At 40.6% G+C, this 27,820-nt stretch overlaps 1 protein-coding gene across 1 annotated transcript in view; it reads right to left on the bottom strand.

Moving 5' to 3' along the window:
- Positions 1-27,820, bottom strand: part of LOC113902125 (multidrug resistance-associated protein 4-like) — a 188,477-nt gene that overhangs the window by 112,922 nt on the left and 47,735 nt on the right. Inside the window, 4 exon segments of the mRNA XM_027557079.1 lie at positions 1,979-2,075; positions 18,715-18,801; positions 19,127-19,221; positions 27,358-27,549. Coding sequence (XP_027412880.1) covers positions 1,979-2,075; positions 18,715-18,801; positions 19,127-19,221; positions 27,358-27,549 — 471 coding nt within the window.

Below are 27,820 nucleotides of genomic sequence, written 5' to 3'. Positions count from 1 at the left end.
TGTAATATGCACAATGAAATGAGTGGTGGCACAAAGGGAGCAATTTCACTCAGTAGCCAAACACTGACAATCCCAAGGAGACTAAGGGGGCAGACATCCACTCTCTGCTATGAGACATGGCCCAGACAAACAGTAAGGATGCATCCCAACTCATCCAAGAGGTGCTCACCAGGGGACAAATAGTTGTTTTGTTCATAGTAAAATTAGGGGTAGTGTCCTCAAAGGAAGCAATAGGGGACCCTAAAATATCTAGGGATTGGTTCAATGGGTTATTCTACTGCCCACTGATCTGTGCTCCTAACACTGTCAACACTGAGGTTTACACACCAGAATCACCCCCTCTGAACATGAAATCAACTGCTCTCAAGCTTGAGAAACCTTATCCCCTCCCTCAATCCATTCCTAGAGGAGTGGAGAGGAGTCAACACATGGAACTACTTCTAGAGAGACAGAGGTTCTGCATTTTAATAATCCTTCTTAGATCAGAAATTCATTTCTTAAGTCAGGGATCTGATCGAGAACCTGTGGAACAGTTCAGGGGTTAATGACAGAGGTTCTGAGGCCCAAAGGTAAACAGGCCAAGGAGGGATAAGTTCAAACATGACACCTGTAAACATGATCTTATTTGGAAGAAGGGTCTTTGCAGATGTAATCAAGTTAAGATGAGGTCACACTGGAGCAGGGTGACCCTAAATTCAATATGACTGATATCCTTATGGGAAGTGAAAAGACTCAGACAGACATGGGGACAATGACCATGTGACATCAGAGGCAGAGACCACAGTGCTGAAACTGGAAGCCAAGGAACACAAGGAAGGCTGGTGAACACCAGAGGCTGGAAGGAAGGATCCTCCCCTGGAGCCTTCAGGAGAGTACAGCCCTGCCAGCACCTGGAATTGGGACTTGTAGCCTCCAGAACAGGGAGAGGATAAAAACATTATTTTAAGTCACCCAGTTTGTGACTCTTTAGAATTCTTTACAGCAGCTCTAGAAAATTACACTCTAGCCTGAGCCCACACTTCCATTTTCTCAACTTTACTAAGACTCCTAACTACTTCTGCTGTCACCCCTCCAGTGAACATCAGAGGAATCTCTCAAATATCATGCCATTCAAGGCTTCCATCCCACTTCTGGGCCCACTGCCCCCTGCTCGGAGACCAGCTCACTCTCCTCAGACATGCCGGTCTTCCTGCCGTTCCTCCAACCTGCCAGGTCAGCTCCTTCCTGAGGACCCCCTGCCTCAGACCCACTCCCCCTGGTGACTGTGTGGCCCCCACATTCATGTCATTCAGACCCCATGAGGCACCAGCTCCTCAGGGAGGCCAGGATGTCACATCCATCTCCATTAAAATCAGGAGCCCCATGAAGGCAGAACCTTGTCCTCTTGCTGCACAGACTCCCACATGTTAGTGGAAGATGATCTTTAGGCAAGCTATGTATAACACCTGGGTGCAAATGGATCTTAGTATCTCTAATTTCTAAGTAATATACTCTGACTTAAGTCATGGAAGAGGAAAATAAAAAGTTCTAAATAAAATTGCATCATTATCTTTAACAGATTTCATTATAACAGTGATGATTCAATAACCCTGTGGTTGTACTTAAATACTTTAGGATTTATGTGGCTTAGAGTGTAATAGTGATATTTCTGGGCTTTCCAGGTGGTGCTAGTGGTAAAGAAACTGCCTGCCAATGAGACAGGATTTGATCTCTGGGTTGGGAAGATCCCCTGGAGGAGGGCATAACAACCTCCTCCAGTATTCTTGCCTGGAGAATCCCATGGGCAGAGGAGCCTGGCAGGCTACAGGTCTTTGGATTCATCCTCCAAGGCAGGAACAGCAGCTCTGAGAAGAAGGGGGTAAAAAACTGAGGGAAAAGAGAGTGTTTACCATGAAGCCAGGAGAGTGACCTGTGGGGAGGTCTGTCCTTCAACACACCTGTGTGCTAGCAATTCCACAGATTTCTAGAAATTACTTACATCTTTCAATATCAGAATCTGACTTGTATCTTTTAGGTACTGCAACTGATGAGTCACTAAGATTGTGATCTTCTCCTTCAAGGCCTGACAAACACACCTATAAATGTAAAAGGTACAGAATGCAAAAGCACATGATGGGGGGCTCCAAAAAAACTTATATTTTGAAAACAGTAAGACAAAGATCACACAGCAGTCAAAGGTCTGTAGTTTAAATACCAAATCAATAATAAAAATTACATACACATAAATTAATTATTCCAACTAGGTTCTTAAATTTGTCAGCAGCAAATTTGAATCTAGTGCTACAAAAAGTTCTAAAAACCAGTCCAGTGAAGGAGATACTAACAGCTAAGTTCTTTGCTCTAAAACTCAGCTTAACAATTATTTAAATGTTTTATACAGAAAAACAACTAAGCAATACTGAGAAATCAAAATTTGACTGAACTAAAACACTATTTTATCATTATGAAGGAATGGGAAAAGGGGGATCTATGTCATATAAAAATGTGTACATTCTTAGACAGTTTTATAGGTGTTTATATAAAATTAATGGTGTACTTATTTGCAACAAAAGCCTAATAGATTCTTGGTAACCTTTGCCAGAGTGAATTTGTTAGAGACTTGTTCCCAAATAATATTAGACAGAATATGAATGTCAGCATGGCATCCATCAGTCTCTACAACATTCCCCGTTCCATCCAGGAAGCAAGTCTTTCGTTAAGACCGAACACTTTCCAAACATGAAAATAAAAGAACAGAATCCAAAAGGCCCAAAGCAGAGTGGAAATCACCCAATGGCCCAGTCAAGACACCACCTCAACTATTCAACCTTAAGTATTTTTCACAGTAAAATATTGTTCCTACATTTTAAATACAGAACCTTAGGGACTCAGCCCCAGTCTCATCCCACTGGGTCCACAACCCCTCCAGGGAAGTGAGTGCCTGATCCAGGGCCCCAGTGACCTCGGGCAGGGCTCCAGGCAGGTACTCTGGGATCCCGAGCCCCTCACAGAGCAAATCTCAGGAACCTGGTCCAGAGCTCAGCCTGTTAGTGAGTCAGGAAAAAAATCTGGGGGCAGCAGACTGCAGCTCAGTTCCTTTCACAAACCTGATGATGTTGGACAAGCGACTGAACCTCAGTTTTCTTCATCTCAAAACAAGGTCAGTGACAACCCATCCACACATCCTGAGAAATCAAACCACAAATCTGCTTGGTAAATGTCAGCCTCTTCCTCCAGTCCTCCCTAACCATGAGTGGTGATGTGCTTTGGACTCAGGAAGAAAAGTCCTAAGGGACACACTGGACACTGGGTCTGTGATCAGAAGCAATACCCCAGGATGTAGGCATACACACCATTGCTTCATTAAGTCCAAAGGATTCATTTTTACCTTTTGACATGTGTTAGCTCAGTGTTCATACCCAAGTTTCTTGACTAACACCTTTTCAGACTTAGTACTAAAGTTTTTAAATGGAATTTTTTCATCTCAATTCATATTTACTTGCCTAAAGGTCCTGAAGGTGAATGTTAATCAAATCTGATGGGCTGTTATGTCCAAGATGGACCAACACAAAAGCTGTAAAATGTTTTCTTCCTATATTTTGTCACAGATGAAGTAATACAAACAATGGGGGGAGTCTGATCAGGACAGACCCGCAGACCTGAAGAGGCAGGGGTCTGGTGATGTGGGGCTGAACCATGGCAGGATCCATAACTGGACACAGGGGAGACTGCATCAGTTTATCCAAGGCCTCTCATCTTCTGTAGATAACAGAACCCACTTAGTGTTCACAGCAGCAAGTTGTAAAACTCATGAACCTCAGTGACCTTCCTTCATGACTGAAGGAAACTGTTAATGGTAGTAGAAGTGGATACAAAACATCCCCATTGTTAAGCTTCCACACAACCACCATCTTTCACAGCATATGTCCCATCCAATTGTCTAACTTGAGAACATTCTCCAGCTGCTGCTGAGTGGCTTCCGTAATAGCTTTCATGCTCTCTGCTTCAAGGCACCCTAGAGAGTGTGGTTCTGATTAGCAAACAACAATCTTAAGCTTGCTTCTTTCAAGTACATATCCAAAGTGGTACACTCAAAATATGAGATGATTTTATAAATAATCTCCTGTGTTTGAAAAAGAACTCAGGAGAATTTCTGTGATCAGCACAGTGTACATGGCACCAAAGTGCCTTACTCTCCCTTGTGACATGGATGCAATGACCAGCAGAATCTGTTCCTGCCCTGATGGAGAACTTGTGCAGATGCTCACAAGATGGGGAGACAGACATTTATAAGTCCAGGGTGAGATGCTGGGAACCAAGAGGCTGAGACACTCAAGATGCCAGAAGGGTGGGGGTGGGGAATCACCGTCACAGCACGAGCTCCTGTCACTGAACTCATGACAAGACACAAGGCACTTCTCTAAGGGAAAACTCATCAAGTCATGAACAGGAGAGGGTAGGAAAGGGGGGAGTCAGATCAGAGAGCTGGAGGCCCTGCAATGTGTCATCTGCCCTGTTCTCTCATGTTCTCAAAGATTCAGTGCTACTATTCAGGTTTATATGTGTGTTACAATACACCTAAAGTGAAATTTGCCATTTTAACCATGTAGCCATATAGTGGCATTAAGTACATTCACAATTTTGTGCATCCATCACCACCATCCATCTCTGCAACTCTTTCATCACCTCAACACTGAGCATGTTTTATACACAGGCAGGTTCCACCAAAGTCTAACAACCCCCACTTAGTGGATGTGGAATTCCAGCCCCTAGTGTCCAAAGCTCAGAGTTCCTTGCACATCTGCTGACCCTATGAAGCCTCTTTTCTTTACTTTCTGGGCTTACTGTAAATTAATCATGTCCTCAAGTTCACATGTTGTCACCTTAGTCATCATTACCTTAGAATTTGGTGTCATGGACTTTAAAGAAGTAATGATTACCCTTAGTTATACTGGAACTAATCTAATGTGACTGGTGTGCTTAGATGAAGAGGAGACTAAGACATGGGAACAGAAACACAGACATGTAAATCAATGAAGTTAGAACAAACCACCTCACCATGCACAAAACAAACTCAAAATGGCTTAAAGACTTAATTATAAGACATGACATCATAAAACTTCCTGTAAAGATTATAGGCAAAACATTCTCTGACATAAATTATACCAGTGTTTTCTTAGCTCAATCTCTGAAGGCAATAGAAATATAAACAAAAATATACAAATGGATGCTTCCCTGGTGGCTCACTGGCAAAGAATCCACCTGCCAGTGCAGGAGACATGGAATTCTTTCCTGGTCCAGGAAGATTCCCACATGCACAAAGCAATTAAATCCATGTGCCACAACTAATAAGCCTGTGCCCTGGAGTCCAGGACTTGCAACTACTAAGCCCACATATCCTAGAGCCCAAGTTCTACAACAAGAGAAGCCACCACATTGAGAAGTCCACACACCACAATATAGAGCAGCCCCTGCTCACTGAAACTAGAGAAAAGCCCTCAAAGCAATGAAAACCCAGCACAGTCAGGAATAAATAATAATTTTTAATTAAAAGAAAGCAAATAAGCAGATGGAACCTAATCAAACTTACAAGTTTTTACACAGCAAAGGAAACCATAAACACGATGAAGAAACAACCTACAGAATGGAAGAAAATATTGCAAATGATGTGACCGACAAGGGCTTAATTTCCAAAATATACAAACAGCTCATACAACTCAACAATAACAACAAAATCCAACTAAAAACCATGGGCAGAAGAACTAAATAGACATTTCTCCAAAGGACATGTACAGATGGCTAATAGGCACATGAAAAGAAGCTCATTTCTGTGAATTATTAGAGAAATGAAAATGAAAACCAAAATAAGCTATCGCCTCACACCAGTCAGAAAGACCATTAAGTAACAGTGGCTGAGAGGGAGTGGACTGCTTCAAGGGATTAGATCTGATAGACAGAGTGCATTAACAACCACAGACAGAGGTCCCTGAACTTGTACAGGAGGCAGTGACCAAGACCAACCCCAAGAAAAATAAATGAAAAAGGCAAAATGGTTGTCTGAGGAGGTCTTACAAGTAGCTGAGAAAAGAAGAGAAGCTAAAGGCAAAAGAGAAAAGGAAAGATATACCTATTGAAATGCAGAGTTACAAAGAATAACAAGGAGAGATAAGAAAGCTTTCCTCAGTGATCAATGCAAAGAAATAGACGGGAAAAAATAGAATGGGAAAGACTAGAGATTTCTTCAAGAAAATTAGAGATACCAAGGAACATTTCATGCAAATATGGGCTCAATAAAGGACAGAAATGGTATGGACCTAACAGAAGCAGAAAATATTAAGAAGAGGTGGCAAGAATACACAGAAGAACTATACAAAAAAGATCTTCATTACCCAGATAACCATGGTGATGGGATCACTCACCTAGAGCCAGACATCGTTGGAATGTGAAGTCAAATGGGCCTTAGGAGCCATCACTGTGAACAAAACTAGTGGAGATGATAGAATTCCAGTTGAGCTATTTCAAATCCTAAAAGATGATGCTGTGGAAGTGTTGCATTCAATATGCCAGCAAATTTGGAAAACTCAGCAGTGGCCACAGGACTGGAAAAGATAAGTTTTATTCCAATCCAAAAAAAGGGCAATGCCAAAGAATGTTCAAACTACCACACCACTGCATTCATCTCACATGCTACCAAAATAATGCTCAAAATTCTCCAAGCCAGGCTTTGACGATATGTGAACCGTGAAATTCCAGATGTTCAAGCTGGATTTAGAAAAGGCAAAGGAACCAGAGATCAAATTGCCCACATCTGTTGGATCATCAAAAAAGCAAGAGAATTGCAGAAAAATATCTACTTCTGCTTTATTGATTATGCCAAAGCCTTTGATTGTGTGGATCACAACAAACTGTAGAAATTTTTTTAAAAGATGGGGATCTCAGACCACCTGACCTGCCCCTTGAGAAACCTGTATACAGGTGAAGAAGCAACAGTTAGAACTGTACATGGAACAACAGACTGGTTCCAAATAGGGAAAGGAGTATGTCAAGGCTGTATACTGTCACCCTGCTTACTTAACTTATATGCAGAGTACATCATTCAAAATGCCAGGCTGGATGAAACACAAGATGGAATCAAAATTGCTGGGAGAAATATCAATAACCTCAGACATGCAGATAACACCACCCTTATGACAGAAAGCCAAGAAGAACTAAAGACCCCCTTGATAAAAGTGAAAAAAGTGGGCTTAAAACTCGACATTCAAAAAACTAAGATCATGGCAGCTGGTCCCATCACTTAATGGCAAATAGATGGGGAAAAAGTGGAAACAGTGACAGATTTTATTTTGGGGTGTCCCAAATCATTGCAGATGGTGACTGCAGCCATGAAAGTAAAAGATGCTTGCTCCTTGGAAGAAAAGCGATAACAAATGTAGACAGCATATTAAAAAAGCAGAGACATTATTCTGCCAAGAAAGGTCTGTCTAGTCAAAGTTATGATTTTTCCAGTAGTCATATATGGATGTGAGACTTGGACTATAAAGAAAGCTGAGTGCCAAAGAATTGATGCTTTTGAACTGTGGTGTGGAGAAGATGCTTGAGAGTCCCTTGAACTGCAAGGAGATTCAACTAGTCCATCCTAAAGGAAATCAGTCCTGAATATTCATTGGAAGGACTGATGCTGAAGCTGAAACTCCAATACTTTGGCCTTGCTGCAAAGAACTGATTCATTTGAAAAGACCCTGATTCTCAGAAAGATTGAAGGCCAAGAGGAGAAGAGGATGACAGACGATGAGATTGTTGCATGGCATCACCAACTTTATGGACATGAGTTTGAGTAAGCTCCAGGAATTGATGATGAACAGGGAAGCCTGGCATGCTGCAGTCCATGGAGTCACAAAGAGTCGGACACAACTGAGCGACTGAACTGAACTGAGAGGCTATGGAGTAAAAGGGACCCTTCTACAGTGCTGGTTGGAATATAAATTGCTGCAGCCACTATGGATAACTGTATAGAGTTTCCTCAGAAAACTAAAAGTAGAATTACCTTATAAGCCAATAATCTCACTCCTGGGCATATATCTGGATGAAAATATAAGTCAAAAATATACATGTACTCCTGTTTATGGCAACAATATTCACAATAGCCAAAACATGGAAACAACCGAAACGTCCATTGAGAAATGAGTGGATAAAGAAGACGTGGTACATATAGACAATGCAATACTACTCAGCCATGAATAAAAAAAAAGAAAGAAAGAAAGAAAGAATCCATTTGCAGAAACAGATGAACCTGGAGATTGTCATACTAAATGAAGTAAGTCAGAAAGAGAAAGCCAAATATCATATTAGTCACTTATATGTGGAATCTAAACTACGGCAGAAATGAACCTATTTACAAAACAGAAACAGACTCACAGATACAGTGAGCAGACTTTTGGTTGCATGGATGGAGGGAAGTGGTGGGGAGGGATGGACTGGAAATTTGGGGTTAGCAGAAGCAAACTATTATGTGTAGAATGGATAAACAACAAGGCCGTATGGTATAGCACAGGGAGCTGTATTCAATACCCTGAGATAAACCATTATGGAAAAGAATGTATATATGCGTATAGCTGTGTCACTTTGCTGTACAAAGAAACTAACACAATGTAGTAAATCAACTATATTTCAATAAAAACTTTAAAAAGCAAAAAAGAACAGAGACGCAGATTGCATGTAAACAGAGAGAAGACCATGTGAGGACACGGTGAGGTGGATGCAGTCAGAAGCCAAGGAGAGAGGATTCAGGAGAAACCTACCCACACCTTGAACCTATAGCCTCAAGAACTTTAACTTGAGAAAATTGATTTCTATTCTTTAAGCACCCCATCTGTGACAACATGCTATAGAATAAATGTTCTTCTCCTCAAAATCATGCATTGAGACCTACGCCCCACTGTGTTGGTATTAGGAGGTGGGGCCATGGGAAGGACCAGGGCATGAGGGTGGGGCCTGCATGATAGGGATTAGTGCCCTCATGAAAGGACCCATGTGGCTCCCTCACCCCTGCCACCACACGAGGACACAGGAAATGGGCCCTCAACAAACACTGACTCTTTCAGCACCCTGACTTGGATTTTCCCAGCCTCCAGAACCAGGAGAGAGAAATTTCCATCATTTCTAAGCCTCCCAGGCTCTGGTCTCTGTAAGAACAGCCTGGATGGACACAGACCTGGCAAACTAACACAGGACCTGACAGCGAGAATTCCCAAACAGCTTCTCTCTGCCAAACACCCCGCCTCCTCCAGCCCTGCTTCCTCCTCCCTCCACACCTGAGCTTCTATTCTTCCTACAGCAAAGGTGGTCCTCTTCTCAGCCTCCACACACCTGCCTACCTTGCAAGCCCCAGGGCACTGCCCACCAAGCCCTGGGCACAGGGAGCTTTCCAACTTCAGTGAAAGCCTCCAGCTGCTACTTCCACTTCCATTTAGCACTTACTATCCCGTATCAAACCTCAACCCTGACTAGGCTGAGGTTTCCGCAGGCATCCATCTTAACAAGTTCTACGTAGAGACAGGTCCCTTAGAGGAAGGAATGAGAGCTGGGTGTCCTAGTCTCCCTTAATTTGCCCAGGGTGGGTCCCTCTTCTCTCTTGGCTCAGTGTCCTTGTAAACTAAGAGGTTTTTGTGAAGTAACGTCTGTAAGGGCATCAATCTCAGTGCACACAGCAGGGTGTTAATAAGTGCACCTGGAAGACTCATTGGCTTTAACAAGGTGAACAACAGCAAGGGAACTAACCATGGGAAAGATGTGGAGGCTGCTTTAGGGAAAAAAAAAATTGTAAGGCTTTGAAAAAGGCCAGTCTAGACTCCATAGAGGCCTCAGTCAGTGTGTGTTAGGACACCTTTTACACGGAAAAGCCTCAGAGTTGTTCTACTTTAGTCACTGTGTGGCCACCCAAGAGTCACTGACAAGTTCTAAATTCCAGAAACAGGAATGAGAGTCAAGACTTAAGCCAGGGGAAGCAGTGGTGGCCGGGGAGGTTCCCAGTAAAGATGCTAAGAAAAAAGAATGTGAGGAAAGAAAATAATTTAACATTTTTACTGAGTTCATATGTACCTTCATTGGAAGACTGGATTCAGTTTTGGATCTCATACTTAAGAAAATGTAGAGATTGGACAACATGGTGGAGGTGTAGGTGGACGTGGAGTACATCTCTCTCCACAGATACATCAGGAACACACCTTCAGACACAGAAGTGCATGCAGAACACCAGCTGAGAGTGGATAGGAGTACCTGACCAACGGAAAAGAATATATAGAACCATGCAAAACTTGGTAGAATGAAGGACTAGGTGGAAAAACAGGAGTGTTAGTAGGACTGGACCTGCCCTTGGCAGGTGGGGGAACTGAAGCAGGGTTCCGATCCCCCCATCAGGACAATTGTCTGAGTCAGAGGAGAAACACATAAGGCTGAAAGTGAAATTGCTGATCTGTGGCAGCCTAAACAGAATGAGAATCAGACAGTCCCTGCCACAGCCATACATACCCTGGACAGGAACGCTGGTCTCCTGGAAGAGGTAGCATCTGGGAGCTGGAGTTTAGTGATTGTGGAGCAAGCCCAGGGTGAGGGCTGCTGTTGACTGCAGAGAGATGGATCAGGGCAGATGTGAGGGAGGAGACTGTGATGGGAAATGCCTGTGGAGAAAAGCTGAGCAGCCATGGAAGCAAGGCGATACTGCTGAGTCACACGTAGGGGGTGGAGCCATCACCATAGCCTCTCTCTCCACACTCCAGCATTGGCAGCTGAACAGTAGAGAGGCTGGCCCATCAATCGTCTCATGCACTGAACTACAGAGTAGGGCCCCAGGCAGGGGAGCCCTCTAAGTGCCTAAATGGGGGGAGCTAACCAGAGATCAGCACAATGTTGGAGAGCATCCTAGGGAGGGGAGGTGGACTGTGACTCCCAGGGAGGGAAAGGACGCTGACAGCAGTGACTCAAGAAAAACATTTATTGTGTTTATGGTTTGACTTGTTCTGTAGATTCTTTTGGATTTTTTCCCCCTTTTTTTGCCCCCCTCTGTTGTAGTTGTTGATTTTATTGGCACTATGAAATCTAATTAAGCTTTTGAACTTTTTTTTTTTCCCCCCATGAATCACCTCTGCCTCTGTGTTGGGCTTTTGCATTTTTGTGGAGTTTTCTTTTTTTTTTTTAATTTTCTCTTTTTAAAATTTTTAAAATCTGTTATTACTATTTTCTAGATTTATTCCTTTGTTTGCTTTTCCTACTGTTCTTTTCAACTTGCAGTTAATCTTTAATGCATATAAATCTTCTTTATCTACCTCTATTTAACTTTGTGTATCTATTCTTTCTTTCTTGTCTTTCCTCTTAACATATTTGTTAGTTTTATTTTCATTGCTATATTCCCCAATTGGCACCTTGCTTTAGTTTTGTTTTCCAGTTTGTGCTTTAGTTAGTTTTGTTCTTAACTGGTAGATACAATTCTTGGTTTCCTTTGTTCGCCAGGGCAATGTATTGTACTTTATTTTTGTTGAACTTTTTTTATTTTGCTATGGGTGTGTATGTATATGTTTATGTTCAATCATAATTTTTATTGTTGTTATAAACCTCTGCCTCTACATTGGGCTTTTGCAGTTCCATGGAGTTTTCCTTTTTATTTCCCCCCCCCCCCCGCTTTTTTCTTTCTTCTTCGTTTTTTTTTTTTTCTTTTCTCTTTTTTTATTTTTTAATTTTTAAATGTATTATATTTTTCTATATTATTCCTTTGTTTACCTTTCCTACTGTACTTTTTCCCTTGTAGTTAATCTTTAATGTACATAAATCTTCTTCACCTACCTCTATTTAATCTTGCATATCTATAATTTCCTTCCTTTCCTCTCAACATATGTGTTAGTTCTATTTCCATTGCTTTATTCCCCACTTGGCACCTTGCTTTCATTTTGTTTTCCTGTTTGTGCTTTAGTTAGTTTTGTTCTTAACTAGTAAATATAATTTTTGACTTCTTTTGTTTGCTGGATCAATCTATTGTACTTTATTTTTGTTAGATTGTTTAGACTTTGCTTATAGATGTATGTGTATATGTGTATATTCCATTATTTTAATTATTATTTGCCTGGCTTTGTAACTGCCATTTGTCTGAGGTTCATCTTTGGCTTCTTGTTTTGGGCTATTTGTTTTAATCTCACTTAATGCCATAACAAATCATTTGTGGAATCTTCATTCCTGACCAGGGATCAAGCCCTGAGCCTTTAGAGTGGGAGCTCTGACTCCAAGACCCTAGATGACCAGAGAACTAACCCTAGGAAGTATCAAATAGTGAGAACTCACACAAAGGAAAACACTTGAATACAAAACCTGGCATCAATAACCACCAGTAGCACCCTGTGCAGGACACCTCACCTAAACAACAAACAAATTCAAAATACAAACTCAATCAACCAGCAAACAGGATTACCACCTCACTCAGCCTTACCAATAAGAGGAAAATCAAACAAACAAAAAAACTCAGAACAAATCTCACCCTAAAGGAAGCTTACACAAACACTGGAACAACCTTAGGAGGGCAGAAACCAAAGGAAGAAAGAATTCAACCTTGAAGCCTGGGAAAATGAGATCTCAGACAAAGTTAAAATAATAATAATAATAATAATAATAATGAAAAGGCAGAGAAATACTACACAAATGAAGGAACAAAATAGAAAAACAGAAGTCAAAATAAATAAAGAGGAAATAGAAAAACTATTTGAAAAAGAATTCAGAATAATGATAATAAAGATGATCAAAAACCTTGAAAAAATGGAGAAAATGCAAGAATCAATTAACAAATGCCTAGAAGAATTAAAAAGTAAACATACAGAGATAAACAACAAAATTACTGAAATTAAAAATATTCTGGAAGGAATCAACAGCAGAATATCTGAAGCAGAAGAACGAATCCATGAGCTGGAAGATAAAATGGTATAAATAACTTCTGAAGAGCAGAATAAAATAAAAAGAATGAAAAGAACTGAGGATAGTCTCAGAGACCTCTGGGATAATACCAAACACACCAACATCCAAATTATAGGGGTCCAAGAAGAAGATGAGAAAAAGAAAGGGTATGAGAAAATTTTTGAAGAGATTATAGTTGAAAATTTCCCCAACGTGGAAGAGGAAATAGATGATCAAGTCCAAGAGGCACAAAGGGTCTCCCATACAGGATAAACCCAAGGAGAAACACGCCAAGACACATACTAATCAAGCTAGCAAAGACTAAACATAAAGAAAGAATATTAAAAGCAGCAAGGGAGAAGCAACAAATAACTTACAAGGGAAACCCCATACACTTAAAGAGCTGATCTTTCAACAGAAACTCTGCAGGCCAGAAGGGAATGGCAGGATATATTTAAAGTACTGAAAGGGAAAAATCTACAACCAATATTACTGTGCCTGGCAAGAATCTCATTCAAAACTGATGGAGAAATAAAAAGCTTTTCAGACAAACAAAAGTTAAGAGAATTCAGTACCACCAAACCAGGTTTACAACAAATGTTAAACGGACTTAAACAATCAAGAAATACAAGAGGAGAAAAAAGATCTACAAAATCAACCACAAACAATTCAGAAAATGGCAATAGGAACATATATATCAACAATTACTTTAAATGTTGGAGAAGGCAAAGGCAGCCCACTCCAGTATTCTTGCCTAGAGAATCCCGTGGAAAGAGGAGCCTGGTGGGCTGCTGTCCATGGGGTCGCACAGAGTTGGACACGACTGAAGCGACTCAGCATGCCTCCATGCATTGGAGAAGGAAATGGCAACCCACTCCAGTATTCTTGCCTAGAGAATCCCAGGGACAGAGGAGTCTGGTGGGCTGCTGTCTATGGGGTTGCACAGAGTCGGACAGGACTGAAGTGACTTAGCAGCAGCAGCAGCACTTTAAATGTAAATGGATTAAATGCTCCAACCAAAAGACACAGACTGGCTGAATGGATAAAAAACAAGACCCATATACATGCTGTCTACAAGAACTCACTTCAGACCTCAAGGCACATATACACTGAAAGTGAGAGGATGGAAAAATATATTTCATGCAAACAGAAAGCTAAAGAAAGCTGGAGTAGCAGTCCTCATATCAGACAAAATAGACCTTAAAATAAAGAATAACACAAGAGTTAAGGAAGGACAATTCCTTCCATAATGATCAAGGGATTAATCCAAGAGGAAGATAATAACAATTGTAAATATCTATGCACTCAATATAGAAGCACCTCAATACGTAAGACAAACACTAACAGATAAAAAAGGAGAAATTGACAGTAACACAACAATAGTAGTTGTTAACAACAATAGAGTTGTTAACACCCCACTCACACCAATGGACAGATCATTAACACAGAAAATTAAGAAGGAAACACAGGTCTTAAATGATACATTAGATGATCTCATTGGTATTTTCAGGACACTCCATCCAAATGGAGAAGAACATACCTTGTTCTCAAGTGCACATGGAACATTCTCCAGGATAGACCACATCTTGGGCCACAAATCAAACCTCAGTAAATTTAAGAAAATTGAAATTGTATCAAGCATCTTCTCTGACCACAATGCCATTAGACTAGATATCAATTATAAGAAAAAAACTGTGAGAAACATAAACACATGGAGATTAAACAACACGTTTCTAATTAACCAAAAGGTTACTAAAGAAATCAAAAGGGAAATCAAAAAAATTCTGGAAACAAATAACAATGCAAACATGACAACTTAAAACCTGTGCGATGCAGCAAAAGCAGTTCTAAGAGGGAAGTTTATAGCAATATAATCCTGCTTCAAGAAACAAGAAAAACATCAAATAGACAATCTAACTTTATACCTAAAACAACTGGGAAAAGAAGAACAACAACAAAACCACCCCCCCCAATATTAGTAGAAGGAAAGAAATAAAGATCTGAGCAGAAATGAAAGAAAAATAAATGAAAGAAATAATAGTAAAGATTAATAAAACTAAAAGCTGGTTCTTGAGAAGATAAACAGAATTGATAAACCTTTAGCCAGACTCATCAAGAAAAAAAGAGAGAAGAATCAAATCAACAAAATTTGAAATGAAAAAGGAGAGGTTACAACAGACAATGCACAAATACAAATGATTATAAGAGATGATTATGAACAACTATATGCCAATAAAATGGATAACCTGGAAGAAATGGACAGATTCATAGAAAAGTTCAATCTTCCAAAACTGAACCAGGAAGAAATAGAAACAAGCAACCTAATTACAAGTGCTGACAGTGAAGCTGTAATAAAAAATCTCCCCAAAAAAGAAAATCCCAGGACCAGGTGGCTTCACAGGAGAATTCTATGAAACATTTAGAGAAGAGCTAATGCCTATACTTCTAAAACTTTTTCAAAAAATTGCAGAGGAAAGAACACTTCCAAACTCATTCTATGAGGCTGCCATCACCCTGATACCAAAACCAGACAAAGACAACACAAAACAAGAAAACTATAAGCCAATATCACTGGTGAACATAGATGCAAAAATCCTTAACAAAATTTTAGCAAACAGAATTCAGCAACACATCAAAAAGCTCATACACCATGATCAAATTGGGTTCATTCCAGGGATGCAAGGATTCTTCAATATATGCAAATCAATCAATGTGATACACCATATTAACAAACTGAAAGATAGAAACTATATGATGAAGAAAAAGCCTTTGACAAAATTCAGCACCCATTTATGATTAAAACTCTTCAAGAAATGGGCATAGAGGGAACCTATCTCAACATAGTAAAGGCCGTATAGGATACGCCTACAGCAAACATTATTCTCAATGGAGAAAAACTGAAAGCATTCCCCCCAAGATCAGGAACAAGACAAGGGTGTCCACTTTCACCACTATTATTCAACATAGTTATGGAAGTCCTAGGTATAGCAAACAGAGAAGAAAAAGAAATAAAAGGAATCCAGATCAGAAAAGAAGTAGTCAAGCTCTCACTATTTGCAGATGACATAATACTGTAATTGAAAACCCACAGAGTCGGACACAACTGAAGTGACTTAGCAGCAAAGAATGTATCAGAAAATTACTAGAGCTAACCAGTGAATTCAGCAAAGTTTCAGGATACAAAGTCAATACACAGAAATCTCTTGCATTTCAATATAGTAACAATGAAAAATCAGAAAGAGAAATTAAGGAATCAATCCCATTCACCATTGCAACAAAAAGAATTAAATATCTAAGTAAACTTACCTAGGAGACAAAAGAACTGGAAACAGAAAATTATAACACTAATGAAAGTAATCAAAGATGACATAAACATATGGAGAGAGATTTCATGTTTCTGGGTAGGAAGAATCAAAACTGTGAAAATGACTATAGTACCAAATGGAATCTACAGATTCAATGTGATCCCTAGCAAATTACCAATGACATTTTTCACAGAATTAGAACAAAACGTTTCATATGGAAACACAAAGACCCTGAATAGCCAAAGCAGTCTTGAGAAAGAAGAATGGAGGTGGAGGAATCCACCTTCCTGACTTCAGCTTATACTACAAAGCTACAGTCATCAAGACAGTATGGTACTGGAACAAGAACAGAAATATAGACCAATGAAACAAGATAGAAAGCCCATAAATAAACCCATGCACCTAAGGGTACCTTATTTTTGACAAAGAACACAATAATATACAATGGGGCAGAGACAGCCTCTTCAATAAATGGCTGGGAATATTGGACAGCTAAATGTAAAAGAATGAACTTAGAACACTTCCTAACACCATACACAAAGATAAACTCAAAATGGATTAAAGACCTAAATGTAAGACCAGAAACTTTAAAACTCTTAGAGGAAAACATAAGTAGAACACTCGATGATATAAGTAAAAGCAAGATCCTCTATGACCCACCTTCTAGAGTAATGGAAATAAAAACAAAAGTAAACAAGTGGGACCTGATTAAACTTAAAAGCTTTTGCACAGCAAAGGAAACTATAAGCAAGGTGAAAAGGACAACCCTCAGAATGAGAGAAAATAATAGCAAATGAAACAACTGACAAAGGATTATTTCCAAAATATACAACAAGCTTATACAACTCAATACCAGAAAAACAAACAACCCAATAAAAAAGTGGGAAAAAGATCTAAACAGATAGTTCTCCAAAGACACAGATGGCTAACAAACACATGAAAAGATGCTCAACATTACTCATTATTAGAGAAATACAAATCAAAACCACAATGAGATATCACCTAATACCAGTCAGAATGGCCATCATCAAAAAGCATACAAACAATCAATGCTGGAGAGAATGTGGAGAAAAGAAAATGCTCTTATACTGTTGGTAGGAATGTAAATTGATACAGCCACTATGGAAGATGGTATGGAGATTCTTTAAAAAACTACGAATAAAACTACCATATGACCCAGCAATCCCACTCTTAGGCATACACCCTGAGGAAACCAAAATGTAAAAAGACACACATATCTCATTGTTCATTACAGCAGTATTTACAGTAGCTAGAACATGGAAGCAACCTATATGTCCATCGCAGATGAATGGATAAAGAATTCATGGTATATATACACAGTGGAATATTACTCAGCCATAAAAATGAACACATTTGAGTCAGTTCTAATGAGGTGGATGAACCTAGAACCTATTATACAGAGTGAAGTAAGTCAGAAAGAGAAAGATAAATGTTGTATTCTAGCCCATATATACAAGATCTAGAAAAATGGTACTGAAGAATTTATTTACAGGGCAGCAATGGAGAAACAGACATAGAGAATAGACTTACGGACATGGGGAGAGGAGTGGGGAGGGTGAGATCTATGGAAACTTACATTACCATATGTAAAATAGCCAACGGGAATTTGCTGTATGGCTCAGAAAACTCAAACAGGGGCTCTGTATCAACCGAGAGGTGTGCGATGGGGAGGAAGATGGGAGGGAGGTTGTAAAGGGATGTATGTACACCTATGACTGATTCATGTTGAGGTTTGACAGAAACAACAAAATTCTGTAAAGCAATTATCCTTCAATAAAAAAATAAATTCATTTTAAAAAGACTTAAGTCAGATTATAGTTGACCCTACATTGTAGGATTAAGTATTGATTCTAGTAAGCATCCATGAAATAAGTGAAATGATTGAAATCATACTTAGATGTGGAATAAATGTTCTCAAATTCTAGACTTTATTAATTCTAGGTTTAATAAAGAATTTATTTTCAAAGTCATAGAATAACAAGTATAAACTAACAAGGTCTTTCCACAGAAGCCCTGTGTCAGACCTGAAAACTTTTCTTCTAATGTGCGTTAAACAAATGATGAAGGAAAAGGACTGGCAGCCAAGCAGCAGGATATAGAGGCTCACTCTCTGATTTAAAAACATGTTTTTTAAAACATCATGTTTTTTATTCCTGAAGTCTGGATCCATCCACAGTGTCTGGATCCATCAACTGCAAGTAGCAGGGAGACCTTTGCCATATATCCCTCACTCACTAAAGCACAGACTCCACTGGCCTCCACACACTGTAAGTACCTTTTGTATTTTCCTATCTGGACTTCAACATGATGCAAAATTTTTCTACGATGGGTCTTCTGTGGAGGGAAGGGAGGGGAGGGAGGAACACCAGGGCAAAGCAAGTTGAGTCTCCTGAAGCACAAAGGCTTTCCTGAGCTCTCTTCCCTGATTTCTACAGGATTCTTAGAAAACAGAAATGATAGAAAACAGGAGCAAACCCACTGTTGAAACAAGTGCCTGCTGACTCCTGCATCCACTGTGCTGAGCGGAGAGTCCAGGAGGTAGATGTCTGCATCCTGATACACGGCTCTAGAAAATGTAGATAGACGTCAGAAGACACTTCACACGCCCATCTCTAAAAGTGTAAGATGTAGTAGAATATATTTTAAATCTTTTTCCTATTCCCCTTTCCAATCTCCATATAGGATTTACTGCTTTTGAAGTAAGGAGATCTAAATGGGTCCCATCTCTGAATTATGATGGTGTCCAACAACTTCATGTTCCTTCTATAAGCCCAGGGAAAGGGCCAAGACCCTACTTCACACAGGCCCACCCAGGAATGGGGTCTGCGTGCTCATGTCCAATAGGAGCCAAGAAGGAGGAGGGGCAGGATGGCAACTGAAACCCCATTTACCTGGCGAGGCTGACCCGGGCTTTCTGTCCTTCACTCAGCGGGACTCCTCTGTCTCCTATCTCAGTTAGATCTCCTTCCTTCAAAAGCTGTAAATCCTATATGGAGATAGGAAAGGAGAATAAGAAAAAGATTTAAAATATATTCTACTACCATCTTACATTTTAGTATTAATTCTTCATACAAGTAATTGATTAACGTGCATGCATGTCAGCTGCTAAGTAGTGTTTGACTCTTCCTGGCCCCATGGACTATGGCCCGTCAGGCTCCTCTGTCCATGGGATTCTCCAGGCAAGAATACTGGAGTGGGATCGGATCCATGTTTCCTGCACCGGCAGGTGGATTCTTTACCACTGAGCTACCAGGGAAGCCACAACAGTGGGTATATGCTAGAGTAACTGTAACCTTGAACACACACACACACACACACACACCGCTCTTAGTGTTTTCTATTTGTTTTCATTCTTTAGCTTTTCACACCATCTATGCATTTGACTGTTTGAACAGATATTTATTGGGAATCAATGAATTCAGTTGTGAATAAACAAAGCTCCTAGAGTTTCTCTCCATGGTGGGAGAGGGATGATATGGAAAACAACCTGAGTGTAAGTACTGAGGATGAGAATGAAAGGAAGCTGCTCAGGGGGATGGAGAGTGAAGGAGGGAAGTGAGTCCACACTGTTGGGGGAGGGCTCTGCTCAGAGCCGATGTGAGCAGATCTAGGGGAAGGGGTGGTGCTCAGGCAGACCCTGAAAGGCTGCTCCTCACAGAGGGAGGGGCGAGTGCAGGGGCCATGGCGGAGATGCCCAAGGGGTTCAGAACAAAGAGGCAGGAGAAGGGAGTAAGAATGAGAGGGGTGAGGGCCAAGACAGAGAAGGAATAGCCTCTGTCACTCCAGTGAGAGGGGGAAGGGGAAGACTGATGTGGTCTGAGGTTTTTAAGGAATCACTCCTGTGCTTTGCAGACAACAGTCAGTGGGGAAGGGTTAGGGTGGGTACAAATGAGAAGGCTAATGGAAAAATCTAGGTGACAGATGACCATGGTCAGGACCACAGTGGAAGCAGCAGGAATGGAGAGATGGGGTCACACTCCAGACACATTTGGAAGGTGGAGTCTGTAAGACCTGCAGGCAGGATGGGTGTGGCTATAAGAGAAGGGGAGACTGTGGTGTTTGGGGTGAGGAAGGGGAAGGACAGGGTCTCCATTTACTGAGTTGGGGGAGATGCTGGATACAGGCTTAGGAGACTTTGCTAGCAGACAAGCTGAGATGACCTCTCGGTGATGTCATGGTGCAGCTGGACATGCAGGTGTGAACGTCTGTGCTAGAGACACAGGCGTGAGAGCTGATAGCCCAGGTTGGTGAAGGCATAGGACTTGTCTCATCAGGGAATGAGTGTGTCTTCAACTGGACATTTTGCTGATCTCGGCCTCAGCTTCCCACTTTCAGAGAAGGGATAACACCTGACCCGAGTCCTCATAGTGATACTTAAGGCAAGCGACAGAGTGACAGACAAGGTCTGTACAAGAAATGGGAGCAGAAAGAGCAGGCAGGTCAAGAAAACCAAAAGGAAAGAAACAGTGTGCTCAAGGGACACCCAGCAGATCAGTTGGACTAAGTAGATACTTGTTTGTGGATGAGGAAAAACTCAAAGCTAAGAAGGAAATGAAGTTGCAACTTGAGGATCTGGGAATCAATCAAAAGTAGTTATATATGAATATTATTCAAGAAGTAAATGGACAAATCAGCCTATTTTCCCCAGAGCATCATGGGGGAAAAAAGAATAGATCACAAGAACATTCCCAAAATAACAAGATAAAAATCAGGCTTAAGTTACACAGTATTATATTAGAAGTCTTACATTGCCTATAGTTATCCCTTGGCATATTTTGACATAGACGAACATTTTGTTTGGAGTTTTTATCATTAAACCCCTCAGGCATCAACCTAGGAAGCACAGCAGTACATTTCTGCAGATGAAGCCTTCATTTCTTTAGTTCCTTTCTGCAGATGAAGCCCTCACAATTTATCGTTATTTCACCTTCTTTCTTTCTTGAGCTCAGGAATTAATACTACCTCTTGCTTTTGGTTTTCATTTTTAAAAAAGAATGAGCTGTGTTCTCAGCCTCACACACACACAGAATTTCTTGGCTTCTCTTTCACTTTTGACGGTCCTTGCAAACTGTTCCACCTAGTTTTTAAGCTTTGATTTTCTCTTGTTCAAATGGTTTTCTTCTTAAAATGGCACCATAGCAATCTTAACCACATTCTAGAAAAGGCACTTATGGCCTCTCTTTCCAGGACATAAGAAACTATCGCTGAGTCTAGTAGTAATACTTTAAGTGTGTTGTTGACCCTGCAAATTATTTATGAACAAGCCACCAAGAGGAAAAACATTTTTGAGGATTTGAAGTAAAACAAATCAAGCTGATTTATCAGTCACCATTTTCTGATTAAAGAGGAAAAGCTTGAGTTGAGAATATATTACAGTTCCTTCCACTGACAGGAAGGTGTTCTTATTCACATTTGTTATTCTAGGTTCAGTTCAGTTCAGTCCCTCAGTCATGTTCGACTGTTTGCAACCCCATGGACTGCAGTACGCCAGGCCTCCCTGTCCATCACCAACTCCTGGAGTTTACTCAAACTCATGTCCATTGAGTCAGTGATGCCATCCAACCATCTCATCCTCTGTCATTCCCTTCTAAGTTATTTTTATTATTATTTTATCCTAAGTTAAATAAAACCAATTCTTACTGAACAGCAGACACAAACACTAGAGGCAAACTAGGAAATGGCAATGCTGGCTTGATGCCATCTGTTCAGAAGTACATCAAGGGCCCTTCAGTGATGGTGGAGACTTACAGTAGAAGCACCACAGAGCAGACTGATGAAGTGGTTGATGCAGGCATGATGTGAGACCCTGGGACAAGAGGGCTGGACTCGTGTCAAGCAGTGGGAAGGACACACCTTCCTTCATGGCTTTTCTTCCACTTGGAATTTTCCCTCCTCTCACAGCCTGTCAATATCCTGCCCATCTTCCAGGCTCAGCCCACACATACTCTCCATGAAATCATCCTGGAGTCACTCTCTTCCTGCTGGGTTCCTAAGGCCCTGTTTACATCTCTCATTGCTCTTGAAGAACGGTCTTATTCTGCTCCATCATTTGTACACATGCACACAGCTTCTCTCAGCTCCTGGGAGTAAGATCTGTGCACCAAGCTCTGTGCTGGACCCTGACGATGATTATCTCTAATCCCCACAACAAGCTGCACAGGAAGTACTGGTCCCATTTCACAGACGAGGAAATTGAGATTAAGTGAGGTCACATCACTGGTCTGAGGACGGTAAGCTGTTAAACAGAAGAACAGGAATCTTAACCAGCTCATGTCAGTTCATAGCCTTCTGCTCTTTCACATCATGCTGCCCAGGTGGTGATTGAAGAGTATATTTGAAATTAAGGCAACACTAAACTAACTCAAGCCTCAAAGGCCTCTATACCTAGACACAGAAGGATCAACACACTTACCATCCTAAGATTGTCAAGGCAATCTGAAAAGAAAATGTCCAAGTAAGTGATCTATGTGGGAAAATATTAAACTAGAATTTATCAGTTTGATACCTTTAAATACATGTTTACTAAATATTTTCAAAAGCCTCCAAGTAGTTAAAGATAACATGCAGACAAATGTTACATACTACATTGCTTATATTATGGTAACAGAATATTGTTATTGTTGATTTATATAATGTACAGTGCGTAGAGCACCTATAAAAATATCAAATCAAACAATAGAAGTTAAATACTCAGATAGTTTCTTTCTTACATGTCACATTTTATGTTTGAAATTTTACCAAAAACTGGCTTGGCTTATAATTAAGAATTTATTTTCAAAATCATTCTAATACTTATAGAGTGCTTGTTATTTTCCTAGGAGTCAGGTGCTTTAAAATCACAACCACATTTCATCCTCAAAACAACCTCATGAGGTTGATATTTTTATTATCTCCATTTTACAGATGAAGAAACAGGCTTGTAAGGATCAATTAGCCAAACCACACACCTGATCCCCCCTTATGGCAGAAAGTGAAGAGGAACTAAAAAGCCTCTCGATGAAAGTGAAAGAGTAGAGTGAAAAAGTTGGCTTAAAGCTCAACGTTCAGAAAACTAAGATCATGGCATCCGGTCTCATCACTTCATGGCAAATAGATGGGGAAACAGTGGAAACAGTGTCAGAATTTATTTTTTGCGATCCAAAATCACTGCAGATGGTGATTGCAGCAATGAAATTAAAAGACACTTACTCCTTGAAAGGAAAGTTATGACCAACCTAGATAGCATATCAAAAAGCAGACACATTACTTTGCCAACAAAGGTCCGTCTAGTCAAGGCTATGGTTTTTCCTGTGGCCATGTATGGATGTGAGAGTTGGACTGTGAAGAAAGCTAAGCACCAAAGAATTGATGCTTTTCGACAATGGTGTTGGAGAAGACTCTTGAGAGTCCCTTGGACTGCAAGGAGATCCAACCAGTCCATCCTAAAGGAGATCAGTCCTGGGTGTTCATTAGAAGGACTGATGTTGAAGCTGAAACTCCAATACTTTGGCCACCTCATGTGAAGAGTTGACTCATTGGAAAAGACCCTGATGCTGGGAGGGATTGGGGGCAGGAGGAGAAGGGGATGACAGAGGATGAGATGGTTGGATGGTATCACTGACTCAATGGACATGACTTTGAGTAAACTCTGGGAGTTGGTGATGGACAGAGAGGCCTGGCATGCTGCTATTCATGGAGTCGCAAAGAGTCGGACACGACTGAGTGACTGAACTGAACTAAACACACCTGATCAACAGAGAGACTGGGACTCAATTCCTAAACCTTCTGACTCCTAGACCTTGGAGTTGATGTCATCAGCCTGAATCAATGTTGCCAATGTGATTACTTCATGTCTCCCTATTTTGTTACAGAAATATTTTCAGGTCAATGAACTTAAAGGATTACTTTAATTAGATCTGGTATAATACATCTAGTTGTTATTAACAGATGTAATATAAAAAATGTTTGTTTTTGTTTTATCCTCCAGGATTTGGAGGAGGTGGGAATAGGAAGAAGAGTAAGGAGAAATTTTTATTATATTTATATGGATGGATGGGTGGATGGATGGATCAAGTCAGGGCCAGGGCTCTGCTCTCTGTTACTTTTCTACCCTGACCCTCCCTTCCTGCCTAGGAGGAAATGTGTGCGTGGGGCCCTGACTCCATGTCCCAACTACACAGAGAATAGGAGAGCAGTCCATGTTTATAAATGTCACATTTAGAGAGTCATTTCCTAGGCAGGTTGATAAGAAGTCCAGGGGTCCCCAAGGAGAGAGGGGTCTGGAATTCTCAAGGAGGAAGAAAGGACAAACTTTTTTTCCACTACATTCTTTAGGATTATATAACAATAATGTATCCTGCTTGAGGACAGCCTCTGGAAAAAAACCTTCTGGCTAATCCTGTTATCTTAAGGTGTAAATTATGGGAGTAGGTCTAGTGAGGTCTTTAAGACCTCCAGACATTCTTTTGATTCACTGTAATAACTAATTAGAGAGTATATAACTCCATGGCTAACACTAGCAAGGGGGTACTCTTTCTGCCCCTTCTGATGCCTATGTCAGAAGCTTTCTCTATCTCCTTTATACTTTAATAAAACTTTATTACACAAACCTCTGAGCGATCAAGCCTCATCTCTGGCCCCGGATTAAATTATTCTCCTCCAGAGGCCAGGAATCCCAGCATCTTTTCATGTGTCAGCAACAACCTTTCAACATCATGTACAGAAGAATTGCTGCATAGTCCAGTCCAGCAGGGCCCCTTCCCACCAAAGTCTGTGCTGCATGGACGCCCCAGGGTGGGTGAAGCCCGGACACTGATGAGGTATCTCATCTCTCCAGAACTCAGTTTTACTAACTATAAAACGAGGAAGGGAATATCAAAGACACTCTTAAAGAATGAATAACTCAAAAACCTTTGTATGTGTGTGCATGCACATGTGTGAAAGAGAAAATTGATTTGCACATGAACTATAAATAAATGGGAGCTACACTTCTCACTGTTCTACACTTTCTTTCCCTTCTTTACTTATATGGTATCTATACCATTTAATAAATATTCAGCTCATTCCTGCTAATTTGACATCATTTCTGAAAATGTACGATCACCTATGAATGAGAACTCAGAATAAAGAAATAAGCCCATTAAACAAGCAATTCTGTTTGTCCATATCATTATAAAATGTTGCTCACCTGATTCAGGGTTTCCCAGGTGGTGCTAGTGGTAAAGAACCCACCTGCCAATGCAGGAGATATAAGAGACCCATGTTCATCCCTGGATTGGGAGCATCCCCTGGAGGAGAGCAAGGCAACCCACTCCAGTATTCTTGCCTGCAAAATCCCATGGACAGAGGAGCTTGGTGGGTTATAGTCCATAGGGCTGCAGAGTTGGACATGATTGAAGTGACTTAGCACACACACAAGCACCTGATAAAACCTATGATGTCTAAGCCATTGTTTGAAGAGAATTAAAATTTTCTCAGAAAGCAGGTTTGGAGCCTTTAATACCACACCTTTGAAAATCTGTCCCTGTCTTTACTTCACAGTACAAAAGAACAGTCAGATGTCCAGACTGCACTGAACAGACCCCAGGGGGAGACCTTTAATGCTATTATTCACTGATTTTTACAACCTGAGAAACTGACATAGTATTTAACATTATTTAATCTTTTTAGGGTGAGAGCAACCATGAAATTAAAAGACACTTACTCTTTGGAAGAAAAGCTATGACCAACCTAGATAAGCATATTCAAAAGCAGAGACATTACTTTGCCAACAAAGGTCCGTCTAGCCAAGGCTACGGTTTTTTCTGTGGTCGTGTATGGATTTGAGAGTTGGACTGTGAAGAAGGCTGAGCACCGAAGAATTGATGCTTTTGAACTGTGGTGTTGGAGAAGACTCTTGAGACTCCCTTGGATTGCAAGGAGATCCAACCAGTCCATTCTGAAGGAGATCAGCCCTGGGATTTCTTTGGAAGGAATGATGCTAAAGCTGAAACTCCAGGATTTTGGCCACCTCATGTGAATAGTTGACTCATTGGAAAAGATTCTGATGCTGGGAGGGATTGGGGGCAGGAGGAAAAGGGGACAACAGAGGATGAGATGGCTGGATGGCATCACCGACTCAATGGATGTGAGTTTGAGTGAACTCCGGGAGATGGTGATGGACAGGGAGGCCTGCCGTGCTTTGATTCATGCGGTCGCAAAGAGTTGGACACGACTGAGTGACTGAACTGAACTGAACCTTTTCCTTTCTTTTTGCCAAATTGCAATCTCCTATCAGTTTAGTTCTCATTATTTATGCATTAATCTTATTTAAATCCCAATTTACAGTTTAAACCTTTCAACTCACCATTTTCTGTGCAACTCAATGCCATTTCTGAAAATAATCTCTCCCTCAGTGAAATGACACAGTATTAAAAAGAAATTTTAAACCATTCCAGTTTCCTTAAATAATAAATTACAGGTAAAAGATGAAATGGAGAGAGAAACTCACAGACTGAAGGCATCGGTCAAGTGCAGGAGGCAGACCTTATGTGGATTCAAACAATGGTGAAGGAGATTTCTCAGTGAGATGATCAACAACATGCAAACACAGACCAGCAGATGGGTAATACTCAGGAACTTGAGGTATTTTTCAGGTGAAATAAAGTAGTGATTTTCCCCCCAAAGCTTTACTGTCTTTTAGAGAAAACTAATGAAATGTTTACAGATAAACTAATTTGAGGTCTAGGATCTGCTTCACAATACTCTGGGTTGAGGATGGGGCTGGCAGGGGTAGGGATGCAGCAAGACTGGCCACCTGCTGATTCTAGCTGAAGCTGGTGGTGGGTACATGAGGGTTCATTATACCGTGCTTCCTCTTTTTGTAAATTTTTGTAACTTTCCATTTAAAGAAGTTGAAAGTGAATGAAATGTCACAGAAACAACTCCCCTGCTCCCCCAGAAAAGGTATTCTGTGAGTGTCATTATCCCATAAGGATTAAACTGGCATCATATGTAAATATGCATATTTTCCCAGAAGACCAGCTTAAATATCAAGCAACATTAAAAAGTCCATTTTTTAAAAAGAACTTTTAACAAACCTGTAGTTTAAACTACTATCATCATTTGACATTCAAGTAGATGCAACTCAGAAGTCATTGCTCACCTCTTCCAAAGCACAAGCCTTTATTACTTCTTTATATCGTTCTTTTTCATCTTTCTTCCCAAATAAAATGTTACTCCTCACAGTTTCTGAGAATACCCAAGGCTGCTGAGAAACATACGTGATCCTCCCATGCACGCTGACCTCCCCCTGATTGAGGAGCAGCTCCCCCAGCAGAGCACTTAACAGTGACGACTGAAACAGAGGGCAGTACACACATGTGAACAGGCAGCACTCAGGATGGAACATGCCCCGCAGTACAGCTGACCCCACCCTGGTGCTGGATACAGAATAGAACCCTTTCTTTCAGAACAGGATAAAGTACAGCCTTCACAGTTAAGATTTAAAAAAAAAAATAACAATGAAAATAACACTAATGAAACTTTAGGTTTTGAAATGAAAGCAATGGCTGATAAAGAATATATTAATAGCATAAACTAACTACTCTGCCTAAGTATCCCTCAAA

This window comes from Bos indicus x Bos taurus, chromosome 12 (genome assembly GCF_003369695.1).
Source record: "Bos indicus x Bos taurus breed Angus x Brahman F1 hybrid chromosome 12, Bos_hybrid_MaternalHap_v2.0, whole genome shotgun sequence".
Lineage (NCBI taxonomy): Eukaryota > Metazoa > Chordata > Mammalia > Artiodactyla > Bovidae > Bos > Bos indicus x Bos taurus.
Note: the sequence above shows the minus strand (reverse complement) of the source record. Positions and strands in the feature narration are given on the sequence as shown.